This window comes from Acinonyx jubatus, chromosome X, assembly GCF_027475565.1.
Source record: "Acinonyx jubatus isolate Ajub_Pintada_27869175 chromosome X, VMU_Ajub_asm_v1.0, whole genome shotgun sequence".
Lineage (NCBI taxonomy): Eukaryota > Metazoa > Chordata > Mammalia > Carnivora > Felidae > Acinonyx > Acinonyx jubatus.
In genome coordinates, this window is record NC_069389.1 from 122,836,232 (window position 1) to 122,861,106 (window position 24,875).

Consider the following 24,875-nt stretch of genomic DNA (forward strand, 5'->3'; position numbering starts at 1 on the left):
GCTACCAGAGGCCCAGCAGGAAGCCAGAGAATGTTCCGAAAGTGTCACGGCGCCCTAGGGTATGTGGGGTGTGAAGTAGCGCCCGACCTGAGGACTGGGCTGTCCTGTCCACCGCCCCGCCTCAGCTGGCTCCAGCTCCAGAGCGCAGGGACTCCGCCTGGGAAGCAGGTTGCCTGCAGTCCCGCTCAGTGGGCCCCCTCGGCCACCCCTGGGGCAGGGCGGGGGCGGGGGGCGGCTGGGCCTGGGGACCAGGCTTTCCCGGGCGGCCCGTGGCCGCACCGCCTCCTCCCGCCGCATACCTTGCCCACAGCCGAGCAGCTGGGAGGCTATTTATAAAGGCGGGTGAGATCAGCGGCCGAGGCTATAAATGCACGGGCCGCCGCCGGGCCCCACAGGAGCAGCCGCCCGGGGCGCGGGAGCTGCGGGCCGCGCGGCCGGGATGAGCGCCAGCGCCGGTGGCGGCGGCGGGGACAGCGGCGGCGGCAGCAGCAGCAGGTAGGGTTTGGCCAGGGCGCCCTGGGTCCCCCCCGCCGTGCCCGGCGCCTCGAGTGCTCACTGCCCGCCCCCCAACCCGCAGCTCGCAGGCCTCCTGCGGGCCCGAGTCTTCGGGCTCCGAACTCGCCCCCGCCACACCGGCACCGCGGATGCTGCAGGGGCTGCTGGGCTCCGATGACGAGGAGCAGGAGGACCCCAAGGAGTACTGCAAGGGTGAGGCCTGGCCTCGGCGCAGGCGGCCAGGTGGCTGCCGCGGGACACAGGGCAGCTGGGGAGGAGGAGGGTGCCGAGGCCGGCCCACGTGGGCCAGGGGGCCGGCGGGGCTGGATCGTCCTGGCCCCCCACCCCCACCCCAGGAAGGCGCCACCACCCACCACGCTCTATGGACTCCTTCCCCAGGCGGCTACTACCCTGTGAAGATCGGCGACCTGTTCAATGGGCGGTACCACGTGGTGCGCAAGCTGGGCTGGGGCCACTTCTCCACCGTCTGGCTCTGCTGGGATATCCAGTAAGTGCCCCCTCCGTCCACCACCCCCCCGGGACCCAGTGCCAGCCGGGAGCCCACCCCTGGGCTCCGTTGGGGCCACCACGATGCCCCCACGGGTCTGGCCGGGCCGGCGGCCGACGCGGAGCTCGGTGTTGCAGGCGCAAGCGCTTCGTGGCCCTGAAAGTGGTGAAGAGCGCGGGGCATTACACGGAGACCGCCGTGGATGAGATCAAGCTCCTGAAATGTGTGAGGCGCCACCCTCCCCGCTCCCGGCTCCCAGGCAGGGCGGAGTTCCCAGAGGGGCAGGCTCCAGCTGGCTCTGCCTGGGAGGACCTGCGGGAGCAGGCCAGGGAGCCGCAGCCGAGGCCGGAGGTGCGCGGGGGGCGCAGCAGGGAGCAGCTGGTGAGGGCCAGGGTGGAGCCGTTCTTTCGTGGTCGCTTTGCTCCAGGTCCGGGACAGTGACCCCAGTGACCCCAAAAGAGAGACCATTGTCCAGCTCATCGATGACTTCAGGATCTCAGGGGTTAACGGAGTCCGTATCCTTTGCAGGAGGAGCAAAGCGGTGTGGCGGCAGCGGTGCCCGCTCCCGCCATCCCAGCTGCCGGGGCCTCGGTTTACTGATCTGCACAATGGGGGCTTATCCCTTCTAGTGACACTAGTCTGCAAAACAGCCCCACCGCTTCGGGGGTTGTATTTGTGCGGGGGCCAGCAGATGACCGGGCGGGCATCGGTTATCCACAGGCATTGCAGAGTTACCCCCAAATGGCAGTGCCATCCACTGAGGAGCTGCTCCAGAGGCTCTCTGGCAAATACTTGGGCACGGGAGTGCGGCTGGCCTGACAGGCCTCCGTGTCTGCTCCTCCGGTGCCCTGCCCCCGGGACAAGCACCCAAGGTACCTCCCAAGTGGCACACCCGAGAGTGGCAGGGACACCATAACGACACCGGGCAGGTGGTGACTCTGCACCACCAGACCCGGTTGCTCCCCAGCTGCGGGTGGGCGGCGCCCGTGCCCCCCTGCCGTGGGCCCTCCGGCCACCCTTCACTCCCAGCCCCAGATGTGTGCATGGTGCTGGAAGTCCTGGGCCACCAGCTCCTCAAGTGGATCATCAAGTCCAACTACCAAGGCCTGCCCGTGCCCTGCGTCAAGAGCATCGTGAGGCAGGTGAGCATCACGCATGCTCTGGGAGTGTGGCGAGGCGGCCGGGACGGGGCTGTGAAAGTTCCGGAGTGGCTCTCCCCAGGTGCTGCACGGCCTGGACTACCTCCACACCAAGTGCAAGATCATCCACACAGACATCAAGCCCGAGAACATCCTGCTGTGTGTGGGCGATGCCTACATCAGGCGCCTGGCCACGGAGGCCACAGAGTGGCAGCAGTCAGGGGCCCCGCCCCCATCCCGCTCCACAGGTACCAGCACCAGCCCGCGTGGGCCCAGGGAGGGGCCCGTGGGCCTCAGCCCCCGCCTGAGTCTTTGTTCCTTTCTCTCCCCCGATGCTCCGACTGCCCCCCCTCAGTCAGCACTGCCCCCCAGGAGGTCTTGGTAAGTTGGGGTGCCCCTTTGCCTGGGCCTCATCTCCCCATCTCCTCAGAGCTCCCTCCTCGGCCTCTCTGGCCCCACCCCCTTCCCACGTCCCTGCCCTCCCCAGGGATGAGGGTGAGACACAGGGTGGGTCGCACACATGGGCGGTCGCTTGGGCGCCACTGCCTCTGTGGGCGGACGGTGCGTCCAGGGCCACGAGGGGCCCAAGCTGCCCCACCCCCCCCCCAGGGGAGGCGGACTCCGAGCTAGACGAAGGCCCATCAGCTGCCCCCAAAAGTCTAGCTTCGGGCAGCGAAGGACTGGCGCCGAGGCGTGGGCCACAGCGGGGTGGCCCGGCGTTTACGTCCTCGGTGGCCCTAGGGCCCAGAGGCCCCGTCCCCCATGAGCATGCAGGCCGCAGGGAGAGGCGTGGGCGCTCAGAGGCTGGGCGGTGGGAACCCTGGGGTGAGCCGGGCTCTGATGGCAGCCCGGGAAGCTGTCGAAGAACAAGAGGAAGAAGATGCGGCGCAAGCGGAAACTGCAGAAGCGGCTGCTGGAGGAGCGCCTGCGGGACCTGCAGAGGCTGGAAGCCATGGAGGCGGCGGCCCAGGCCGAGGGTGAGGGGCCGCGGCGCGCGCCCGGCAAGCGCAGGCCACCGGGGTGCCGGCTCACACCCCGCCTCTGCCCCTCTCCCCAGACGCTGGCTCGAGGCTCGAGGGGGGCAGCGGCTCCACCTCCTCTTCCGGCTGCCACCCTGGGGGCGGGGCCGGGGCCGGCCCCTCCCCCGCCTCCTCCTCCCCCGCCACCGGGGGCGAGCGCAGCCTCAGCCCGGGCTCCCAGACGTCAGGCTTCTCGGGCTCCCTTTTCTCTCCCGCCTCGTGCTCCATCCTCTCAGGCTCCTCCAACCAGCGGGAGACCGGGGGCCTCCTGTCGCCCAGCAGTAAGTTGGGCCGGGCCTGCGGGTGGGCTCGGCGGGGCTGGACAGGCGGGGGCCCAGCCGGCTCAGCCTCTCCCCCTTCTCTTCCGTCTCCAGCACCGTTTGGTGCCTCGAACCTCCTGGTGAACCCCCTAGAGCCCCAAAACGCAGACAAGATCAAGATCAAGATCGCAGACCTGGGCAACGCCTGCTGGGTGGTATGAGCCGGTCTGGAGAGCAGAGTGGGCACCCGGCTGCGAGGGCAGGGGCACAGGCCGGCCTCCTCCGAGCCCCACGGGCCCCGAACCGCCACTCGTCCAGACCCCGGGCTCTGCCTCCTGACACAGACCCGGGACCGAGCCCAGACCAGCGTCCGTCCCATCCAGTCACCAGAACTGGACCCATTGCAAGGGGCGGGGACCCCTGGGAAGAGGCCAGTCCCTCTCGGGACCTCTGGGGACCCTGAGGCTCAGAGGGAGCCCCACTGAGCTCCTTGGTTGCCCGGCCCAGAGGTGGGAGATGGTGGGGGCCGCGGGGGGCGGGCCAGCCGTGGCCCCGGCTCCTCCCCAGGGCTCCCCTTGCCTCCAGCACAAGCACTTCACGGAGGACATCCAGACACGCCAGTACCGGGCCGTGGAAGTGCTGATCGGAGCCGAGTACGGCCCCCCCGCCGATATCTGGAGCACGGCGTGCATGGTACGCCCCAGCTGCCCTGGCCTAGGGCAGGTTCCCCCCCCCACCCCGCCCCCGCCGGCAGCCTCACCTTCTCCCCCTTCCAGGCCTTCGAGCTGGCCACCGGAGACTACCTATTCGAGCCTCACTCTGGAGAAGACTACAGTCGTGACGAGGGTAGGGGGAGGCCGGCCCTGGGCTCAGCCTGGGGGCCTCCCGGCCGCCCAGCCACCGCCCAGCCTCCTCTCTGTCCACAGACCACATCGCCCACATCGTGGAGCTTCTGGGAGACATCCCCCCAGCCTTCGCCCTCTCGGGCCGCTATTCCCGGGAGTTCTTCAACCGGAGAGGTAGGGCCGAGCGGGCTCGGGCCCCCTGGATGTGGGGGGTAGGGCAGGGAGCATGGGCTCCAGAACCGGGGGAGGGGGGCACGGGGTCCAGAGGCCCCCTTCCTGGCAGAGCCTAACCTCCGGCCCGCTGGCCGGCCCCCAGGAGAGCTGCGGCACATCCACAACCTCAAGCACTGGGGCCTGTACGAGGTGCTCATGGAGAAATACGAGTGGCCCCTGGAGCAGGCCACGCAGTTCAGCGCCTTCCTGCTGCCCATGATGGAGTACATCCCCGAGAAGCGGGCCAGCGCAGCCGACTGCCTCCGGCACCCTTGGCTCAACCCTTAAGCCCCACAGGCACTCTGTGCAGCTTGAGGCGTGCCTGCCCCCCCACCCCCTCCCAGTGCCTTCAGGGAAAGCCGGGCGGCTCCTGCCACCCTGCGAGCCACCCTTTGGGAGCTGCCCTCCTCCACCCTGCAGTGTACGAGCTCTCTCTCGGGCCCCGCGCCCCGAGGCAGGGCAGACAGATGCTGGAGCCAGGCCCGCCATTCAGCATTTGTTCTGTCCCCAGCCCTCACAGAGGGGCCCCGGATGGGAAGTGTGCGTGTTTCTTTTCTTAATAAAGTGTGAACTGAAACGTCAGCGTCCCGGAGTGACAGAAACACAGCAGCCGAGACCCCGGCCCCGGGACAGAAGCTGATTTACTCTGGGTCCGCCCACCAAGCTGGGGCGCTGGGAGCGGGAGGGGGAGTGAGCTGAGGCAGGCCCAGGGACAGCCTACGCCTCCACAGCCCGGCCGTTGATGATGCGGATGTGGCGGATGATGTCCTGGATGGCTTCCGACGTAGTGCCCTGGCCCCCGATGTCCGGGGTGTGCATCTGTGGGAGACGCGTGAACTTGAGCACACACCTGAGCCCTGACCCCTACCCGGGCCGCCCGCGGTCTCCCGTGGCTTGCAGGGGCAGGGCCTCCCAGCAGGAGGGCAGTGGTACCAGCTAAGGCCAAGAGAGCCCTCCCCTTGCGGACAGCAGGAAGTGACAGGTCATCACCTCCGCCCCTCAGGTAGCACACCAGCTCAACCCCCACGGTGGGGGGGGAAGGCAGGGGAAGAGGAGCCTCACGTTTTCGTTGTCCATGGACGCCAACACGGCCTTACGGATGGAGGCGGCATAGGAGTGGAGCCTAAGGAGGGAGGGAAGCTTTTGGTGCTTGGGGCCTGGGGGCTGGCCGGAGGGGCTGGCAGCTGGGGGTCACGGAGCTGCTTACTTGAGGTGGTCGAGCATCATGCAACTTGCCAGCAGCGTGGCGGTGGGGTTGGCGATGTTCTTATTGGCAATACTCTTGCCCGTGTTCCTCGTAGCCTCGAGAGGGCAAGACAGGAAAGGGGATGGTAAGAAAGCGGGGTGGGGCACCCAGGAGGCTCAGTCGACTGAGTGTCCCAAGTTCGGCTCAGATCTCACGGTTCGTGAGTTCGAGCCTCGCGTCAGGCTCTGCGCTGACAGCTCGAAGCCTGGAGCCCGCTTCTGTGTCTCCCTCTCTCTCTGCCCCTCCCCTGCTCATGAGCTGTGTGTGTCTGTCTGTCTCTCTCTCTCTCGCAAAAATAGACATTAAAAAAAATTTGTTTTAATGGTTTCACACTGTTATGTGAATTTTACCTCATAAAAAAAAAAGACCTAAAAATAGAAGCTAAGAGACCAACAAAACGTGGTCTCTCTGTACAATACGATATTATTCAGCCACCGTAAGGAATGTTGTTGGGGCATATAGCCATGCCACAGTGTGGATAGGCCTTAAAAATACTACGTTAATGGGGCGCCTGGTTGGCTCAGTCGGTTGAGCCTCCCACTCTTGATTTCAGCTCAGGTCATGATCCTAGAGTTGTGTGATTGAGCCCCACATCGGGCTCCACACTGAGCATAACTGCTTAGGATTCTCTCTCCCCCTCTGCCCCACTCCCCTGCTCACACACTCTTTCTCTAAAATTAAGGAAAACAAAATACTGTGCTAAGGGAGAGAAGCCAATCATAGAAGGCCACACGGTATATGACTCCGTGTAGGAGATGGCCAGAAAAGGCAAAGCCAGAGGGACAAGAAAGCAGATGAGTGGTGGCCAGGGACTGGGCGGGGGGTGCGAGTAACAACCAACAAGCACAGGGTTTCTTCTTTTTTTTAAAGATTATGTATTGGGGCACCTGAGTGGCGCAGTCGGTTAAGCGTCCGACTTCAGCCAGGTCACGATCTCGCGGGCCGGGAGTTCGAGCCCCGCGTCAGGCTCTGGGCTGATGGCTCAGAGCCTGGAGCCTGTTTCCGATTCTGTGTCTCCCTCTCTCTCTGCCCCTCCCCCGTTCATGCTCTGTCTCTCTCTGTCCCAAAAATAAATAAAAACGTTGAAAAAAAATTAAAAAAAAAAAAAAGATTATGTATTTACTTTGAGAGAGAAAGAGAGTACAAGTGGGGTAGGGGCAAAGAGAGAGGGAGAGAGAGAATCCCAAGCAGGCTCCACGCTGTTAGCACGGAGCCCAGTGCAGGGCTCGAACTCACAAACCGTGAGATCATGACCTGAGCAGAAATCAAGAGTCAGTTGCTCAACTGACTGAGCCCCCCAGGTGCCCCCAATACTGGGGGGACGACAACATTCTGGGACGAGACAGTGGCGATGGCCACACCATATCCTATACTTTCGGCGAAGTGGATGAGATGCGAGCTCTCTAGCACAGAAAGGCCAGCGGCCCTGGCGACACTCACCGTCTCAAACACGGCGTACACATGGCCGTAGTTGGCCCCAGCCACGAGGCCGGGGCCCCCGACCAGTCCTGCGCAGACATTGTTGACGATGTTCCCGTAGAGATTAGGCATCACCATGACATCAAACTGCTGGGGCCGGGACACCAGCTGCAGGGCAAGGGGGGACAGGCAGAAAAGCTGGAGCGCACGGGAAGCCCACCGCGCCGGAGGCAGGTTGCCGTGGAACCCGGCAGGCCACCTACCTGCATGGTGGTGTTGTCCACGATCATGTTCTCAAAGGTGATCTGGGGGTAGCGGGCTGCCACCTCCTTGCAGCACTGGAGGAAGAGCCCGTCGCCCAGTTTCCTAGGAGGGGAGCACAAGACGCCAGCTTGGGCACTGTAACAGTCAGCTGGAGGCACGGGGTATACAGATGGCCAGAGAAGCTGGGTTCTGACCCCTGACCAGTCCCCCGCCTGTACGACGGGCACGATCCTGCTCTACCTGCCCAAAGTATGCGCTGTGGTGACGCCGCGGCTGGAAAAGGGGCAAGAGGGCATGCCCCTGGGCACAGCCCCTTGGGGGGCAGCGGGGTCCGGGGCCCCAAGTCCCTAACAGCAGGGCGGAGGAGAGTGTTCAATTCAGCCGTTTCACAACTGCTTGCGGAACGGGCAGGGACACGGCAGGGATGGGACATACATGATGTTGGCCTTGTGCACGGCTGTCACTTTCTTGCGCCCGCTCTCCTGGGCCAGTTTGAAGGCATATTCGGCGATGCGCAGGGACTTGGCCTTGGTGATGATTTTCAGGCTCTCCACCACTCCAGCCACACTCTGGGACAGACGGGGAGAAGAGTCCCTCCAGCACAAGCTTCTCCCTGGGCCTGGCCAGGCTTGTCCCCAGCCCCCACGACCCAAGACAATAAGGGGACAGCCTGGGTCCCACCCACCTCGTGTTCCAGGCTGCTGTACTCGCCCTCTGTGTTTTCCCGGACAATGAGGATATCTATGTCCCTGTGCCGGGTCACCACTCCTGGCAGGCTCTTACAGTGGATGACATTGGCATAGAGGTCCAGGCTGGTACTGGGAACACAGAGAGAAGAGCAGCCGGCTGGTGCCACGACCGTCTGCTGCCACACTCTGCCCCTGCCGAGCCCCCACCCTGTGCACTGGGCTCTCACCGAAGGATGTTGTTTCGGGATTTGTGGGACGGTGGCAGGTTATGGTTTGTTTCAATATTACCTGTGGGACAGAAAAAAGACAGGCTGGAGAGGGGGCCCCTGGGCTCAGCGATGCCACCACATTCCCCATCCTGAGCAAGGGAACGCGTGCCCAAGGCAGCATCAAGCAGAGGAGGTGGCTTTACCGGCAGAGGTACCTCGCAGAGCGCCAGGGTGGTCTCTCACGTAAGCCCCGTGAGGGCAGAGAGTGCGTGCGGTTCACCGAGGGGTTCCAAGGGCCTAGAGAGGGACTGGCACGCAGCGGGCACTCGATAAATAGTTAATGAACGCACAGATGAATGAACAAGGGTTGGCAGCTGGCTAGGAGACCTTGCCAGACCCCGGGCAGGAAATGGAAGGTCGGGGTCTGGCTGGAGAGAAAGTGACCACTCCTGCTCACCAACCGGCTGGCTAGCCAGCCTGGCGCCAGCAATGTGACCTTGGCTGGCGTCGCCGTCAGGCCCTGCATCGAGGCGCCACATGAGCCCCAGTTCAGGGGCAGGTGGTGGTTGCCTGGAAAAGACTATAGTTCGGGCCGGGGCGGACCCGGGCAAAGAGAACGGGCGCAAGAGGGGGTCAGCAGCCTCCAAGAAAAGGCGGTCAGAGGGTGCCTCAAAGAGCAGGCTTTTCTCAGGGCCCACTGGGGCTACCGCCCCCTCCAAGTCACGCCCCGCCCACACCGCCTTTGCCCACAATGCCTCAGACGCCCTTCAGTTGCCACGCTGGCCCCCCTGCTGGACTGCCAGGAGCTGGGGCTCCACCCGGGTTCAGCTCTGCTCGCACAGAGCAGGTGATGGACTATAGCTTACAGGACGAGTAGTGCAAGCATTTTAAGAACATGTACCAAATCCAGGCAAACAGAGGAAGGGCTAGAATTCCTGCCTGTAACACCCACAGCCGTGCCAGCTACGGGCAACGCGGCGGGAGAGGGTTAAAACCGCATCCCTGTGACATACAGTTTGTGAGAAAAAGACCCCGAGGGTCAAAGCTGACCCCGGCAGAGAGGGCTGCGCCCCAGGAGAGAAGGGGGTGGGGGAAGCCCTTTACTGAACAGGCTCCTGTCCAGCCTAGTGCCACAAGCTCTCAGAATCGTGGCACAGACCCCAAAAGTTTCTGTCCGCTCTCCAAGCCCAAGGGTCCTCCCCAGCCAGAAAAACCCTAAAGTCCGAGTCGTGCGGCCCCAGGGACAAGTGTGTGTCGGCTTGGAAATGAGAGGGATCGTGCACGGTTCCCTGCCCTGGCCCCCGCGCTCACCCTTCAGGGCCACACGGTTCCGGCGGATGGCCATGATGGCATTGCGGATGTCCTCTTCATCAGCGTTGGAGCTCACGTGCACCTCTTCAAAGTCCACCGGCACACAAGCGTGCCTGGGGCAGAATTGGGTCAAGGTGGCGAGCCCCAGGCCTCCCCCACGCCTCTTCTAGGAAGCCCGCCTGGACTGCTGGGCGCAGAGGCCTGGCCACCGCCGCTGTCCACCCTGACCTGGCTCTGCCTGAGGGGAGACGGGGTCGACCTGCGCCAACTGACGGGGAGATACTTGAACTCTACAACACAGTTAGCAGCAGGACTGCTGCCACCTTCCTCGCGCCCGGGATCACAGGCACTGCGACAAAAGGCCTGGGCTTTCAGCCCTCCTGCCGCTGCCTCAAGGGGCGCTGGGGCAGAGCCCTGGCCAGTGGGCTTCTGGGCTGACGGTCCCTCTTGGCACAGTTCTCAAGCCCCCCCCGCCCCGCCGGGGTATAAGCTCCCCTAGGGGTACGGGTCAAGGGGAGGTAGGCCCAGGGGCCGTGTACCTGAACACAGACTTGACATGCAACATGAGCTCTGGCCCGATGCCATCCCCCGGGATCATGGTCACCGTGTGCCGCCCACCATACTTAGCCGACGGAGGCTGGAGAGACGGGAAGGTGAGGGTGGGCCCGGTGGGCCAGCCAGTCATGAGGTTCCAGCTTGGGGTTACCTGACCCCGCCACCCCAGCCCAGACAAGTTAATCACGGTGGGGGGGGGGGTTCCTTGGTCGGGAGGGTGGCGGCAGAAGCAGTCCCCACCCCCGCCTGGACTTGGCTCAATCCCAGAGCAACTAAAAGCCCCAAAACTTAACAGGCAGATGAGAGGCATACTCACAATTGTCTGTTGCTAGAGGAGGGACAGAAAGGAAGAAGACACGAATCAGCCAGGGTTGGAGGAACGAGGCTGTGCCCAGGGAATGGGGATACTGTGTAGTGCGCTTCGGGTGAGGAGGGGTGGGCGACCTCTGAGACTGTGCCTCAGAGAGAAGGACCCGGAGCGCCAGGGAACAAACAGGCAGGCACAGCACACATACGTGCACGCACGCACACACCTACGCGCGCACAGACAGGTGCATACGTGCATAAACACTAGCGTTCTCGGGCGCACACACATACACACGCGCGTACACGCTCTGGCAGGTACTTACGGAGAAGCTCCTCCGGGGGGCCTCGTGGGCACCTAGAACCTGGCGAAGAGAACCAGATGCCAGTGGTTGTTGTCCGGCCCAGAAAGTCAATTCGGTAAAGGCCAGCTGAACTCTTGGCAGGGAAGAGGAACCGTCCCCACCATGCCCAGCCAGGTCCCACGCATCATCCCTCCGCCTGACCCCTGCACCATCATGTGGTGAACGGCACGTGGTACGCGCCCAAATGGCCCAAAAGCCTCCATTTCCCAAGGACCAGCCAGTCAAAGCATCGTGGAGGGTCGCGGCAACCCTCTATGGTTCCGTCAGCTCTGCAATCAGCTCTTAATCAACTTAAGAAATGTTTCTCTCTTGTGTTGTCTGATTCTTTATTAGCCAATAATTAGTCCTGCCCAGTGATGTTTGTTGTCTGTAACGTGGAAAAGTTGGCACACTGCACGTGGCAAACCCTGGAGCGGCCACAACAATCATTTTGTCATTTTTAAAATCTTTTTTCCTTATGGGGCGCCTGGGTGGCTCAGTCGGTTAAGCATCCGACTCTTGATTTTGGCTCAGGTCATGATCTCACGGTTCGTGGAATCGAGCCCCACGTTGGGCTCTGTGCTGACAGTGCGGAGCCTGCTTGGGGTTCTCCCTCTCTCTCCGTCTCAAAATAAATGAGCGAAACTTAAAAATGTATAAAAAAATCTTGTTCCTTATGACAAAACAACATACAGTCCTAACACGGAGATCAGAACAAAAAGATAGCACCCAGTCCCCTGTCCACCCAGAGACAGCCACTGTCGGCATCGTGGGAACGGCCCTCCGGAATCACAAGTCCAAAGCAAATGTGCCAGGGAAAATCTAACCATTTTTAGAAGAATAACAGACACCAATCTCTCAGAGGGCTTTTACAAAGGACTGCAAAACTGCTCTGTGGCCTACGTGGAAGATGAATGTCCCCAACCCCCCAACTCAGAAACAGCCATGTTTAGCCACCCCAATGCCATGTCTGACAGCTTCAGAGTAAAAGCCATCCGAGTCAAAGGGGACAGCTGTTGAGCAGTGATCCATCTAGGGTCCCCACACAGTCCTGGAGGTAGATGCCTGTCTGCCACGTGCCACTGTGGAGGGCCTAGGCATCCTCACTCTGCTCCTGCGGCTCCCCACCTGGGAACACACCCAGTGTCTCTCAATCCAAAGAGGCAGGGGCAGAGCCAAGGTCCTTTTTGTCACTTGGAGATGCTCTGCCAATTTCCCGCTGGGGCAGCATCGGAGTATTCCAGCCAACGGCAGGGTCACCGTGGCCATCTTGCAAAGAGCCATACCTTCCTGCTAGAAGTCTAGAAAGCTCAGACAGAGGCTGATCATCCCCTCTGGGTTTCCCACGCTGGTATTCACAAGGCGGCCACTCGCACAGGCTCTGGCGGCATAGGTGTGCCACTCACTCAGCCAAGCCAGGGGCCAGGAGGAAGGTGACTACCAGGACAAAAGGCTTCGGGGTATCTGCTCATCCTTGTGGCCCCTGGATCTGCAGCCACAGGCACACTCAGGGCTTTCCAATTTTCCTTTCTAGCACTTGTCAGTATCTGGACTCATCTTTTTTTTTTTTTTTTGACAGAGAGAGAGAGAGAGAGAGAGAGAGAGAGAGAGAGGGGGGGGGGCACACAAGCAGGGGAGGAGCAGAGGGAGAGGAAGAGAATCCTAAGCAGGCTCCACACTCAGTGTGGAGCCCAACCCATGAATTCACGACTGGAGATGAAATCAAGAGTCTGATGCTTAACCACCCAGGCACCCCTGGATTCACCTTACTTGTAGGCTCTCGACATGACTTGTGGAAGGAGGCTTCCACCGCCTTTCTTCCAGGAAGCCTTCTCTGATGCCCTAAGGCTGCCAAGTTGTTGGTCCCCCTTGGCTGACACAACCAGTCTCAGGGCAAGGCACTGCCCAGCTACCAACCATTCACTGTCCCCCCCCCCCCCCCCACCAACCACAGTATCCTTAGGTTGTCCCTAGCAACGGCCTCGGTCCCTCCCCAACCCCGAAGTCCTTGAGGCTGGAAGCCATATCGGTCCAATTTCCTACTGTCATCCCAAGACCGAACAGAATGCCTGGTCCAGAGCTCAGACATAAGAAACATTTCCTGAATTAATGAACGCGCCAGAAAATGAAGGAAGAGATGGTGGGCTTGGGGGTCAGGGAGGCCTCGGTCTAAACCCACCATCTCTTGGTAGCAAACAGTTTAACCTTGCTGAGCTTCCTGTCTAAAACCCACGGAACAGAGACACCCACTTCACGTGGCTGCTGGGAGGACGCAGCAAGCCATTTGGTCCCCAGCAGGGCAGGCCCACTCCTTCACTACACCAGCCCCTTAGGCCAGTTTTCATGGCTGATGTCCAGTGGTGGGAGCGGCATGCGGTGGACCCCTACAGCTCCCAGCGGTAAATCCTCCTGGGAGTCCGCTGGTGCTACGCAGGTAACTCGGCCACAGTGGTGAGCTGCCCCCTCACCTAGCCCTGTATCTGGGCCACCACCCCCACCGCCCGCCTTGGATCACATCACCACCTGGGCTAAACCTCTCCCTCACCTGGTCCCGATGCTAGATGTTTCCCTTCAGGCTTTAGCCAAAGCCCCAGAGAGCTCTCAAGATAGACTTACTCCCCTGACCTTGCTCAGGACAGATACAGGCACCTTCCCTCGAGGGCTCACACAGGTTCCACCTCACACCTATGCCACCCTGTGACGCTACCCATCAGAGACGTCCAGTTGAAGGCAGGATGGGACATATGCGCAGGCCTGCTGCTCACTCGTTAAGCAGGGAGGTGGACCGTCAGCCATGCTGTGATGGCGCCACAGAAAGAAAGGGGTCCTGGGTGGTATGTGTTCCTGACAAAGGATTCCCATGCTCCACATCTTAGCGAGGCTCCTTTCCCTGGCATGTTTATGTTACATCAAGTGCCAATGGTGGCTGCGTGTTTTTCCCACAAGGTCCCAATCAGTCGGACCAAAGATCTACGGTTCATCTCTAAAGCTTCCCATACCCAGGACAACCAGTCTCAGGGCAAGGCACTGCCCAGCTACCAACCATTCATTGCCCTCCCCCCACCCTAACGTGGACACAAGCACACATAGAAGGGGAGGTCAGGGAGGATACAAAAGTCTTCACCAAGACACCAAGGGAGCCCAGCTGCCAGAGCCGTCAGGGCCTCTGGCAAGTCCCTCATCAGCAAGTTAAGAGAAATGAGAATTTCATAAAGCATAAGCTGTCAAAGGGTAGTCTTCCCGAGGGGTCAGAAGGCAGAGGCATAGCACATGCGTCCACAAGGAGTGTCAGCAAAGTCACAGGATTCTGGAAGGTCAGGGTGGGCTAGATCCTTTGAGACAGGGGGGAAATTGGAACCCAGAGACAGGAGGGTGGCCACACTGTAGGTTAGTTGGGGGGAGCCAGGCCGGGAGGTCATACCTCTTGTCCCCTAAAGTCAGCCTTGGCTCGCTGATGCTTCGGATGGCTTCTGACCCACCCAGGGACTAAGTTATCCTCATTTAAGTGTGTAAAGAGAGAGGAATGAGACTTGAGTGAATAACCAAGGTCCTAAACGGAGAACTGCGGAAACAAAGCCCCCACGGCCACCCCACCTCACCAGCGTCAGAAAATCTAGCTCCCTCCCATTCTGGACGCCTGCGGGATGAAAGAGCATCTGGAACTATAAAAATGTCGGGGGGGGGGGGGTGATGTCCGGAACACTTGGCAAAATTCGGTTCTCCAACTCCACAGGGACAAGTGACAAAAAGGTCCGCAACAGAAAAACCCGAGGAGGTACTGGGGCTAGGAACAGGATTCCTGAGGCCGCAAGAGGAAGGCGGGCCGGGACACGTGACCGCTTCGGCAGGGCTCCCACAGTATACTAGGGAGTTGACACTCTGCCGGCCGCTGCCCGCTCTCCCCGCCCCTCCGGGGCTCCCCCCGCCCAAGACCCAGACCCCTGGGAAAGCCCAACAAAGGGCCAACTTGATCCAATCCCCTCACTGACAGCGGAGGCAGCCAATCAACTCCGGCGCGTAGCCCTCACCCCGCCCCTCACGGGGCCCACAGCCAATCGGGCTCCAAGACGCTCCGCAAGCCAGCCGCCCTCGGCCCGGCCCAGCGAGCGCTGCGGCTGTCCCCGCGGCCCGCTGCCCCTTCTCACCTCCCAAGGACGGCAGAGGAGGGCCGGTCTGAGCACCGCTTTCGCAGCGCCACCGATGACCGCCGCCACCTTCAGCGCCATGACGGAAAGTGAGAACCGCCGCACGTCCAGACACGTAGACACCGCTCTCGCGAGAGCTTGGCAGGGCGCGAAGTGCCGGGAGCCGGCATGGACCCAGCAGGGCGCACGCGCGCTGACGCGCCGGTTCTCACGCCCCCTTCCGGCGCCGAGAGCGCCACCGCCGCCGCCGCCGCCGCCGCCGTCGCCATCGCCGCCGTCGCCATCTTGATGGGGCGGCCACCGAGGCCTCTGGTCTGGGGAGGGGACACGTCAGTGCCGCCTGTGGCGTCACTGGCCCGCCTGGCCCGCCGGCTGCTGATTGGCTGCCCCCGCTGCTTACGCGTCGCGCTTCCTCGTCTGCCCCTCGTGTTCAGGGGAGTCTCTCCCTTTTTCTCTCGGCAGAGAAGAGGCGATGGCGGCGCTGGCATCTCTCGGCGCCCTGGCGCTACTCCTGCTGTCCAGCCTCTCCTGCTGCTCAGGTAGCGGCCTGGCCGGAGCCCCTTTCTGGCGAGCCTCTCTCCCACGACTGGTGGTGCGTGGGGGGAGGAGGGGTGCGGGCGAAGCGGGGTTCTGGGCCTTCTTCCTCCGAGAGGCAGGTGGCCCCGGGGCGCGGCGACCGAGGCCACCACACGCTCCTGCACCACACACGTTTACCCAGCGGCCAGGCTGCTGGAAGAAACAGCCAAAACTTCCCAAACCTCCCCCCCCCCCCCCCCGCCGTCCGCCCCTCCGAGGAAGAGTACCAGTCTGTCTCGTTCCCAGCTCCAGCAGGGAAAGTGACATACGTCCCTGCTCCCACCCGGAGTTCCCAGTCCTGGAGGGGGTGGGGGTGGTCGGACAAGAGCAAAACTCGGCAGCGCAGGGCTATCCGAGTGAAAGACTAGGCTAGTGGGAGAGGAGCCACCTGACCCGGTGCAGTGGGGCCAGGCCTCCCCAGGAAGGGAGCTGTAAGTGAAGAGAGGAAGCAGGGATGGGGCCCGGCAGAAGGACCATGAACGTGGGCAAGTTAGATTGGAAAAGAGGGAAGAAAGGGGAAAAGGGTGGGGGAGGGCTTGAGTGCCAGGCCAGACCCTTGACTTTTTCCCTGAGGCCCTGGTGTATTCTTACAGGGCTTTTCAGCAGAGTTGAGCCACGGTCAGATCTACATGTACATTCTTGAGAGATTCTTAACACCTGGTGGCAGGGTTGAACTCAAGAACTGGAGTCCAGAAGCGTGTTGAGGAGGAGGTCCTTGCAGGAGCCAGCGCTAAGTCTGGGGGGGCCTGAGTCAGGGATACTTTGTACACATTCACTTTACCTATGCGCCACACCACGCCGCCACTCGGGCCAGTGCCTTTGGTGCCTGGAGGGTTTCATCAGCCTAACTGGCTTCCCTGCCTGCGCCCTTCTCACCTGCCCCTCAGGAATTACCCATGGTGTAGCCAGTGGTGTCTGGAAGGGACAAACCTGACTGTAAAACCCTGTGGTGCTCCACAAGGTCCTTAGGAAAAAAGCCAAGCTTCGCGGGGCACAGATGTGGCCCCTGAGAACCAGCCCCCACTAACGTTCCCAGGCATCTTCCTCCTGCTGCCCAGCTGCAAAGCTTCTCTGTCTGCCTCATGCATGGCTGTGCCAGGACACATTCAGAGAGCAGCTGGCTGAGAACTTTCCCACTGGTAGCATCTGCTTGGCACCCTGTGATTTAGGCAGTGTCCTTCCTTCCCTGCAGCCTCGAGCAGCGTGATGATGGCTGAGGCAGCCTCCTTTCTCTCGGGGCAGCCCTGTTAAAGGGTACAAGCTGTGCCCGTTTCCTTCCCTCGGAGACACTGGGGCCAGTCTTGGCCTTCTGCCAGCCGTGGGTGGGGGCAGAGACCCTTGCATCTCAAGCCCTCACGGGTTGCAAGCCGCACCATGCTTGGTGTCTGCGGAGGGTGCCTTCAATAAACCGGCCAGGGCTGTGCACGGCTCCGAATCGAGGTCCGGCTGCAACCCCAAGCCCTCGCGTGGCTTCTGTGTCCATAGGTCCAGCCACAGGCCCCAGTTGTGCAGTGAGGCCGTCCTGCTGCTGCCACCTCCACCCCCTCCCACGTGCGTGCTCGCGCACCTGCTCTTCTTTTGCCCTTACATTGAGGTTCCGCCTGTACAAAGCCTTCGCAGCCCTGGCCTTCCTTCAAGGCCATCCCACCCTACCCCTTCCACTGCCACTGCACTTCTGACTGAGTGTTCGGATCTGTCTCTCACATCCCACCTGACAGGTTCCAAAGGGCCCCGTGTGTCAGCCGACAAGGTCTGGGAAGTGGGTTTGGGCAGTCCCTTCTGCCCCCCAGCCCAGCACCCACAAGTTGGGCCTTACGTAAGCACGTCTGCCTTCTCCCCACAGCAGAGGCCTGCGTGGAGCCCCAGATCACCCCTTCCTACTACACCACCTCAGATGCCGTCATTTCCACTGAGACCGTTTTCATCGTGGAGATCTCCCTGACGTGCAAGAACAGGGTCCAGGTGAGGCAGGGTCCAGGGGGGATTCAGCCAGAGCCAGAGGTCCACAGGGAGCCTGGGACCTTGGGCATCAGGTCCTCACTGGCAGTTGATGGGATCAGACCCAGGGACCCATGTAGACAGAGGGAGATTGAGGATTTTGACTTACGGGTAGAGGAGAGAGGGTAGGGCACAACCAGGCCAGACTGCGTGAAGCAGGTGTTAAGAGAACATTTTCCTAGTCTGCCTCAGTGTGGAAACGTAGGTAGACGTCTTGCTGTGCCTTGTAAGGGTGCTGGGAAATGAGAAACAGCAGGGGTTCGGCTCCTGAGCGCCCATAGCCCGGAGCCCTTTCCTGGTTGCTGTTTGCCTAGGTGGTCTTTTCTGAGTGCAACACTCCTTGGGTGGCTCGGGGGCACCCCCTGACCCCAACACCCTTTCCCAGGCTCAGAGGAATGAGTACACTTCAGTTACCCCACCCATGTTCACAGTTAACAGGCTTGCCGTGGGTTAGGGAGGTCAGGCCATAGCGGGTAGATGTGCAGAGGCGGTAACAGCATCAACGGGGGTCGGCTTCCTGGCATCGCTCCGGTTGTGGCAGGCCTACCTCCATGGCTCTTACGTGGTGCCCCCTGCCAGACACAGTGTGGTCCCCAAGTGTGCCCAGACTCCCTGCCCACAGGCCACGAGTGCTGCTGTGAGCAGCACAGTGGGGTTTCTGCTGACTTGGGGGGGGGGGGGGGAGAAGGTGACTCTCTCTTTGTCCCATCCCAGAATATGGCTCTTTATGCTGATGTCAGTGGAAAACAATTTCCCGTGACCCGGGGCCAGGACGTGGGACGTTATCAGGTAAGGGATGCTGATGCCGCGGTTGTCATTTGGGGGGAGGCCACCTGCCCACCGGCATGACTTTGAAGCCCTAGGGATGGCCCAGTGGAGCAGGATTGCGGTTGTTTGACTCAGGCTGTGGGTGGTGGTACTGTGTCAGTGCTGCCGGGGGGCCTGGATGTGTCCACTGTGCCCACCTCGGTCCAACCTACCCAACCCAGGTGTCCTGGAGCCTAGACCACAAGAGTGCCCATGCAGGCACCTATGAGGTCAGATTCTTTGACGAGGAGTCCTACAGTCTGCTGAGGAAGGTGAGTATCAGCGACCCGGAGCCCCGCCCAGGCCTACAGGAGGGAGGGTGCACCTCACTTCCACGGCCACCTTCGCCCTGTAGTGCCTCTTACCCGAGCTCCAGGCCACTAGGGGCCTTGCCCTCACAGAGAAGGCTGACCCAGGGTCGGGGGTGGGGGGGTGGCGTGCCTTCCTGACCACCTGCCACGCCTGTGCTCGCACCTTCCGCGTTTCTCTCTTGCCCGGCTCTTCTGTCTTCCGTGGCTTGGGCCAACGTTCCTGCCCGTCCAACCTCTCCCCACCCTGCCTGGCGGCACCCCTGACCCCAGCATCTCCTTGCAGGCTCAGAGAAATAACGAGGACATTTCTATCATCCCACCCCTGTTCACAGTCAGTGTGGACCATCGGGTAAGCGTGCTGAAGAGGCCAGCCGGTCTCAGGGGAAGCAGGGAGCACGCCACCAGCCTTGCCCTTTTTGAGGGGTGGGGACGGGCCGGGAGAGGGTCGGTGTGCCTTCACGCCCTAGAGGGCAGGTGGCCGGGGCTGGCTGGTTCCTCGCCCTTCTCTCCCCTGAGGTGGCTTTGGTCTCCTTTCTTGCAGGGCACCTGGAATGGACCCTGGGTCTCTACCGAGGTACTGGCTGCAGCCATCGGCCTGGTGATCTACTACCTGGCCTTCAGTGCCAAGAGTCACATCCAGGCTTGAAGGTGGCACCGAGGGGCCCTCCTTGCTACTTTCAATAAACAGTTGCTGGCTGTCACCGGTATTCAGGACGTGGGCTCCTGACTTGCGTTGTCGTGCCTTCTGCACATGCGCAGAGCTGGGCCACCGGTCCCCTTAGCCACCTGGATGGCGCAGGCACTGGCTGGGGCCTCGCTCTGCTGTCACAGGCTGTCCTTCCTTGGCCCCAGTTGGGCCTTCCCTGCCCGGTGCCCACGGTGTCTGCCTTCTGCCTCTCCCAGCTGCCCGCATAGGTTTGGGCAGGCCGTGGGGTTGTGCTTCTCCCCAGCACCTGCTGTCTTCTGGCAGAGGGGACGGCCTCGTTCTCTCCCGCCCTCACCTGGCCGCTGCACGGCAGGGTCTCTGTGGCCCGCCTGGGAGAGGGCCCGGTGACCTGCCAGCAGAAGGGCAGCTGCCCAGAGAAAGTCAGGGGTCGTGGCCGGCTTCCCTGGAACGTAGCAGTCAGCAGCACACGTAGGTGCACCGCCACCTGTGCGGAGCCCCGGGCTCGAGCCGCGCTCCCGAGCGCATACCTCCCGCGCTGTTGCCGTGGGGCGTCGTGGGCCCCCCTACTCGCTGGTGCGGCTAAGGCCGTTGCACCTGGCGGCGGGCGGCGGGGTGGTCCCTCCAGGTCCCGCACCCCACCTCCGTGTTGCCTCCCCCTGTGCTCTCACTTCGTGGTGTCCAGCGGGACGCGTAGAAGGCACAGGAAAGTGGAAGGAAAGGTGACGCGAGTCCCCACGTCTCTGAGGAGTCAATCTCGCCTCTTCCAGTTCGTCCTGCATCTCGTCTTAGTGCCCCGTCTCCCCTGAGCACCTAGTGCTCTGTGGCACTGGGAGGGCCTGGGTGTGTGGAGGGTGGCTTGTGACCTGGGACTGCCTGGGGACCTCCTTCGGGCTAGGGGACACCAGCCTCTCCCCGCTCCTTGACTCTCAGTCCTTGAAGTGGGTGGGGACAAAGTGACAGGAATGGAGGCTGTGGGGAAGGGCTGACTCCTTCCCAGAAGCAGGGGTGCAGCAGGAGACTTGGAGCAGCAGGGGACCCTTGAGAGTCCCCCGAGGGTCAGGCAAGGCTAGGACCGCTGGCTGATGGGCTTCCCGAACTTCCGGGAAACCAGCGGTGGGGGGTTTGGGGGGCGCCTGCTGGCAGGGATTGCTGCTCCCCCGCCTTGCCGAGGGGTGAAGGGGGAGGGGTTCTGCCAACACCCTGTGCCAGGCACGCAGGGCGAATAGTAGCTGCTTGTGGCTGCCCGGAGGCTCTTTGATTCTGCTCCACGGCAATAGGACCCAAACGTGACGTCCGTTCCAGGGCAGCAATAGCTAAGTGTTGCTGGCCCTCCTGGCGCCACCTCTCCCAGGACCCCTGGTGCCAGCTTCCACGTGGCAAGGGACTCCACACAGTTTATGGGCCTGTCCTGGCCCACGTCCCAAGAACACTGGGCCTCCGGCACTCTCTCCTCCCAGACAAAAATGGGGTGCCTTTAGAGCTGTCAAAGTGAGTCCCTCAGCAGCCAGAGAGGTTGGCCCCAGTCTCCAGTTGGCTTCCAGCCAGTTTTCTCGCAGCCGGGGCCAGGCTTTTTGGGGCCCCATCCTCTATGGGGCCTGCTTGGGGCCCAGTTGGCCCCTCTGCAGAACAGATGTGCCTAATGCTGGGCTCCAGAGGCCTAGGAGGGCTGAGAAAGCCTGTCCCCAGCCCCAACCCCTTCCTTTCCCATCTGTCCCTTTTCACCAACAAGCCCTTTCCTCCCTCCCCATGTGCTGGGGTTCCAGGCCTGCCGTGTGATGGACCGGGCCTTCTCCCCCCACCACCCCCAGCTGTGGCCCGCCCTCAGGGCCCAGCCTTTCCCACAGAGCAGGTGGCTTCTGGAAACACTTACTAGGATTTCCCGCTCATACCCATCTCAGTCAATCAGGGGGATTAATGAGAGGCCTACACTGATGTTTCAATACAATTTTAATGCCCCCTTGTGCACTTCGGCTGCTGGCAGCATCCTGCGTGTGCTTGGGAGACAGCTCCTTCACTACTGTGCTGCCCACCCCAGGGGGCACTGCACACAAGACGAGCTGGGGCCCCCGGAGTTGCGGTCTTTGGGGCCCTGGTCCCCCACCCAGCACTTAGCACATGCCCAGTTGCTGCACTGAACGGAACCACGAACATCTGGCTGCCCCTCTGGGAGTTCCCAACATGGAAGGGGCCTCTGACCACTCAGATGTTCACCCATGTGGCCAAAAGACCTTTGCTCAGCAAGCTCCGTACTAGGCCCCATGGGGGTCCCGAAATAAGGAGAGGAGTTTGTGCCTTCTAGAACTTCCCAGCTCTGGGACGCCTGGGGGGCTCGGTTGGTGAAGCATCCGACTCTTGGTTTTGGCTTAGGTCTTGATCTCACAGTTTGTAAGTTCGAACCCTGCATCGGGTTCTGTGCTGATGGTGTGGAGCCTTGGGATTCCCTCTCTCTGCCCTTTCCCCACTTGCGTGCGCTCTCTCTCAAAATAAATATACTTCAAAAAGAGCTTCCCAGCTCCTTCCCTCTTCTAGAGTGCTTTCTGAGCTGGGGGGCAGGGGGGGGGAGGGTGGAGCCCACTTCTCAAGGGTTCCGCTAGACCACCTAGTGCCGGCCTCACCCACATGCCGGAGGCAGGCCCTGCCACCGGCGCTAAGCCAGTCCTCTGCCATCCTTCCTGCATCTGGGCGCCATCCCTGTGACCACGTCACACTTCTGAAATAATTCAGGTGACTGTCGTGTGTGCTCCCAGAGTACACGACGGACTTCAGAAGACCTTACCGTTCCTCAGTGACACACCGAGAAGGCACAGAGCATAGCTTTCAATTGGCCCCTGCCTTGCCCGTGCCCGCCCCCCAAAACCTTCTTCCCGTCTCCTGGCCCAATGAGAATGAACACAGAGAGACCAGGAGTCACCTCAAAAAGGCAGCTTACTTTATTCTCCCAATGCCAATGGGGGGGCAGGGGCAGGCAGCCTGTGTGCCTCCAGTCTGAGGCTCTCTGAGCCGGGATGGCCCCGAGGTCCGGGCCGGGTCCACACTTAGGGAGCGTCTTCTCCCCAGGCAAGCCAGCTGGCCGGCCCGTCCCTCTTGGGTGCGGCTGCTCCCTAAGGTCAGCACGGGTCTTGTCACTGAGTTCTTCCACTGCTACTTCCATCTTGGCTCTCCCTCGGTCATCGGGGAAGGACGTGGGCTCCAGAGTGGGCCTCGCAGGCCGCATCGAAGGCTGCCCATCCCCACACCTCACGGCGGAGACCACCAAGAAAGCTGCTTCCCTTTCTCCCCTTCTTCCCCGACCCTTCCCTCCCCCTGCCCCAGCCCTCCCTCTTTTCCTTCCCCCCCCACCCACCTCCTTCCCAGCCATCACTGGGGGTTCCGCTTTGTCAGGCCGCCAGCCCCCAGGGCAAGTCCACAAAACAAAAACAACAACCGGCAAGCACAGAAAGGGAGAAAAACCACAAAACTCAGGGGTGCCTCTGTCTACAAATAACCAAGTCTCCCGGCAGGGGGCGAGGCCGTGCTCAGCTTCACAGCCAGGCATTCTCTTGTGCTTAGGACAGTCCTCTTCGTCTCTCCTTTTCAGTCCTTTCCCGTCCCCAAGTACCCACACCGAGAGCTCCGGAGAGGGGACTGCGTGTGCGCGTGCGTGTGCCTGCGCTCGCGTTAGGCACACGTGGCTGGCACACAGTGGAAAGGGTGTCCCCCGTGCCAGCTGGCGACGTGGCCGCTGTGCTTGGAGAGCAGGAAGTAGCCGGTGGAGAGAGGCATCCCTTCTCCTCGGGGGCTTCTCTCTGGCAACAAGGTCCTGTGCACACACACAAAGACAGGTGCACACACGCCGTGCGTACACACAGACACACACTAGATTCTAAGGGAGAGCAGGGGACAGGGTCTTGGGAGGCTCCCTGGACCTGGGGGGGCAGGGGGGCAGAAGGCCTGCCCCGGAGCACAGCGGGGTCAGACAGTGGTGACGGAGAGCAGAGGGTTGTAGACCCGCTTGCCGTCGGCGGAGCGAGTGCCGTGGGCCAGCATCTCCTGGATGGTGATCCAGTTGTCCAGGATCTTCTTGTTCCGCTTCTTCATGGTTTTGCGGTGGCTCAAGGCAATGATGTTGAGCTCGGCCTTGCTGTCGCCGTTCTGCTGCTCCCGCAGGCACTCCAGCCGGCTCTGCATCATGAACTCGCGCCGCTTCCGCTGCTCCCGGGCCCGGATCAGGTGCTGCTTCCGCTCCTCCTTGCTCCAGTAGCGGCCCATCTTCATCTCGCTCACCGCATCGTCGTCGGTGGTCATGCCGCTGCGCTCCTCCCGGATCTTCAGGGCCCGGGCTTTGAGGAGGCGATCGCGCACCGGCCGCTTGGCCACGTAGCGGGTCCCATCGCTGCGCACCTTGACCTTCCACTCCATGCGGGGGGCTTCGGTGGCCGCCGCTGCCCCGCCCACCCGGGGGCCGCCGGCCAGAGTGAGGGGCCCGTGGCCCAGCTCTTCCAGGCCGCGCGGCGGGGCCAGCTGCACACAGCTGTGGTAGTGCTCGCTCTCTTGGCCCTGGCCGCGGTGGCGCCGCGAGAGGTAAGGGCTGCCTTCAGGGCCCACGCGCTCCAGGGTCACGCCCGGCTTGGGGCTCCGGCGGACTCGCTCCTCCGAGTGCGGTCTCCGGCCCAGCTCGGGATCCCGGGAGAGAGATCGGAACTTGGCGGGGCTCCCCTGCGGAGGGGCTGCCTTGGGGTGGGTGGGGCCGGCGGGGCCGGGAGGGGTCCGGTTCAAGTTGGAGTTGCCGGCGGCGGCCCGCCGCAGGGGGCTCTCCGGCAGGGGCTCTGCGAGCAGCGGGGTGCTGCGGCAGCTCTCCCCGGTGTTGTAGGCGCTGGTGCTGTCCTTGTCCGACTTCTCTGGCAGCTCGGAGATGTCCGACAGCTCGTGCTTCTTGGGCTCGCCAGCCCCCGGGTCGTAGAGACCCTCCTCCTCCAGCAGCCAGGCCTTCATGCAGCGCTCGCGCAGCTGCTGCATCTTCTGCGCCCGCAGGATGTTGCGGCACTTGAACTCCAGGTGTCGCAGCTCCTCCTCCAGCACGGCCAGCTCGTGGCCCAAGCTCTCGTTGCGGTTCACATCCAGGGCGCTGTTGCCGCCGCCAGACGCCCTGGGGAAGAGGGGGCCCGGCTGGTTGCCGTTCTCCAGGTGGCCCTTGAGCTCCAGCAGCTCGCGGTAGCGCTCGTACTCCTCCTCCGTGAGGCCCGGGAGGTCGCCCCCGCCCGGCACCGCCCCCTCGGCCAGCAGGGAGTCCATGCTGAAGTGCAGGTCCCGGCTCTTGCGCAGGGCCCCGGGGGTGTCGGCGGCGCTGGCAGGCTCGTCGCCCAGCAGGTCGTGCTCGGAGCTCTCCTCGGTGCGGGTGCTCTCGTCAGTGCGGCCCACCCCACTGTCCAGCTCCTGGCTGTTGCTCAGGCCCGTGCCCACATCGGGGACCCCTTTCTCCTCTTCGTTGCCAAGCTGGGGCAGAAAGACGAGCCCCACTCAGCGTGCGGCCCGTGGAGGCCGGAGGGTCGGAAGGGCCTTTGGGTCCAGCCCCC

General features: G+C 62.4%; 4 protein-coding genes across 11 annotated transcripts in view; 2 read left to right on the top strand and 2 right to left on the bottom strand.

Moving 5' to 3' along the window:
- Positions 1-335: 335 nt before the first annotated feature.
- SRPK3 (SRSF protein kinase 3) lies at positions 336-5,061 on the top strand. 3 transcript variants are annotated; one of them, XM_027053323.2, is made up of 15 exons: positions 336-495; positions 578-708; positions 895-1,003; positions 1,141-1,228; positions 1,431-1,518; positions 2,039-2,145; positions 2,225-2,390; positions 2,498-2,523; positions 2,990-3,119; positions 3,200-3,442; positions 3,536-3,636; positions 4,007-4,114; positions 4,198-4,267; positions 4,348-4,440; positions 4,583-5,061. In XM_027053323.2, exons 1-15 carry the CDS (start codon positions 368-370, stop codon positions 4,765-4,767), a joined length of 1,773 nt encoding a protein of 590 aa, XP_026909124.2. In that variant the 5' UTR covers positions 336-367; the 3' UTR covers positions 4,768-5,061. The 3 variants fall into 3 exon arrangements, with proteins under 3 accessions (XP_026909124.2, XP_026909123.2, XP_026909125.2); XM_027053322.2 differs by having other exon boundaries at positions 4,198-4,440; XM_027053324.2 differs by lacking the exon at positions 4,198-4,267.
- Positions 5,062-5,103: 42 nt separating this feature from the next.
- IDH3G (isocitrate dehydrogenase (NAD(+)) 3 non-catalytic subunit gamma) lies at positions 5,104-15,139 on the bottom strand. Of its 3 annotated transcripts, XM_027053325.2 has the most exons (13): positions 14,965-15,139; positions 10,802-10,840; positions 10,489-10,500; positions 10,157-10,254; positions 9,618-9,730; positions 8,325-8,385; positions 8,094-8,226; positions 7,844-7,977; positions 7,408-7,510; positions 7,166-7,312; positions 5,687-5,781; positions 5,542-5,602; positions 5,104-5,298 (listed from the first exon to the last, which is right to left on the bottom strand). In XM_027053325.2, exons 1-13 carry the CDS (start codon positions 15,043-15,045, stop codon positions 5,197-5,199), a joined length of 1,179 nt encoding a protein of 392 aa, XP_026909126.1. In that variant the 5' UTR covers positions 15,046-15,139; the 3' UTR covers positions 5,104-5,196. The 3 variants fall into 3 exon arrangements, with proteins under 3 accessions (XP_026909126.1, XP_053057852.1, XP_053057853.1); XM_053201877.1 differs by lacking the exon at positions 10,489-10,500 and having other exon boundaries at positions 10,157-10,270; positions 10,806-10,840; positions 14,965-15,138; XM_053201878.1 differs by lacking the exon at positions 10,489-10,500 and having other exon boundaries at positions 14,965-15,138.
- A 95-nt stretch (positions 15,140-15,234) lies between these two features.
- Positions 15,235-19,363, top strand: SSR4 (signal sequence receptor subunit 4). 2 transcript variants are annotated; one of them, XM_027053327.2, is made up of 6 exons: positions 15,235-15,503; positions 17,387-17,502; positions 18,253-18,327; positions 18,528-18,617; positions 18,940-19,005; positions 19,198-19,363. In XM_027053327.2, exons 1-6 carry the CDS (start codon positions 15,437-15,439, stop codon positions 19,300-19,302), a joined length of 519 nt encoding a protein of 172 aa, XP_026909128.1. In that variant the 5' UTR covers positions 15,235-15,436; the 3' UTR covers positions 19,303-19,363. The 2 variants fall into 2 exon arrangements, with proteins under 2 accessions (XP_026909128.1, XP_026909127.1); XM_027053326.2 differs by having other exon boundaries at positions 15,241-15,503; positions 17,384-17,502.
- A 2,867-nt stretch (positions 19,364-22,230) lies between these two features.
- PDZD4 (PDZ domain containing 4) overlaps positions 22,231-24,875 on the bottom strand; it is a 31,964-nt gene continuing 29,319 nt past the window's right edge. For all 3 annotated transcript variants that reach the window (XM_027053318.2, XM_027053317.2, XM_027053320.2), the window contains one exon: positions 22,231-24,795. In XM_027053318.2, the coding sequence (XP_026909119.1) occupies positions 23,275-24,795 (1,521 nt within the window). In that variant the 3' untranslated portion in view covers positions 22,231-23,274. The remainder of the gene's footprint in view (positions 24,796-24,875) is intronic.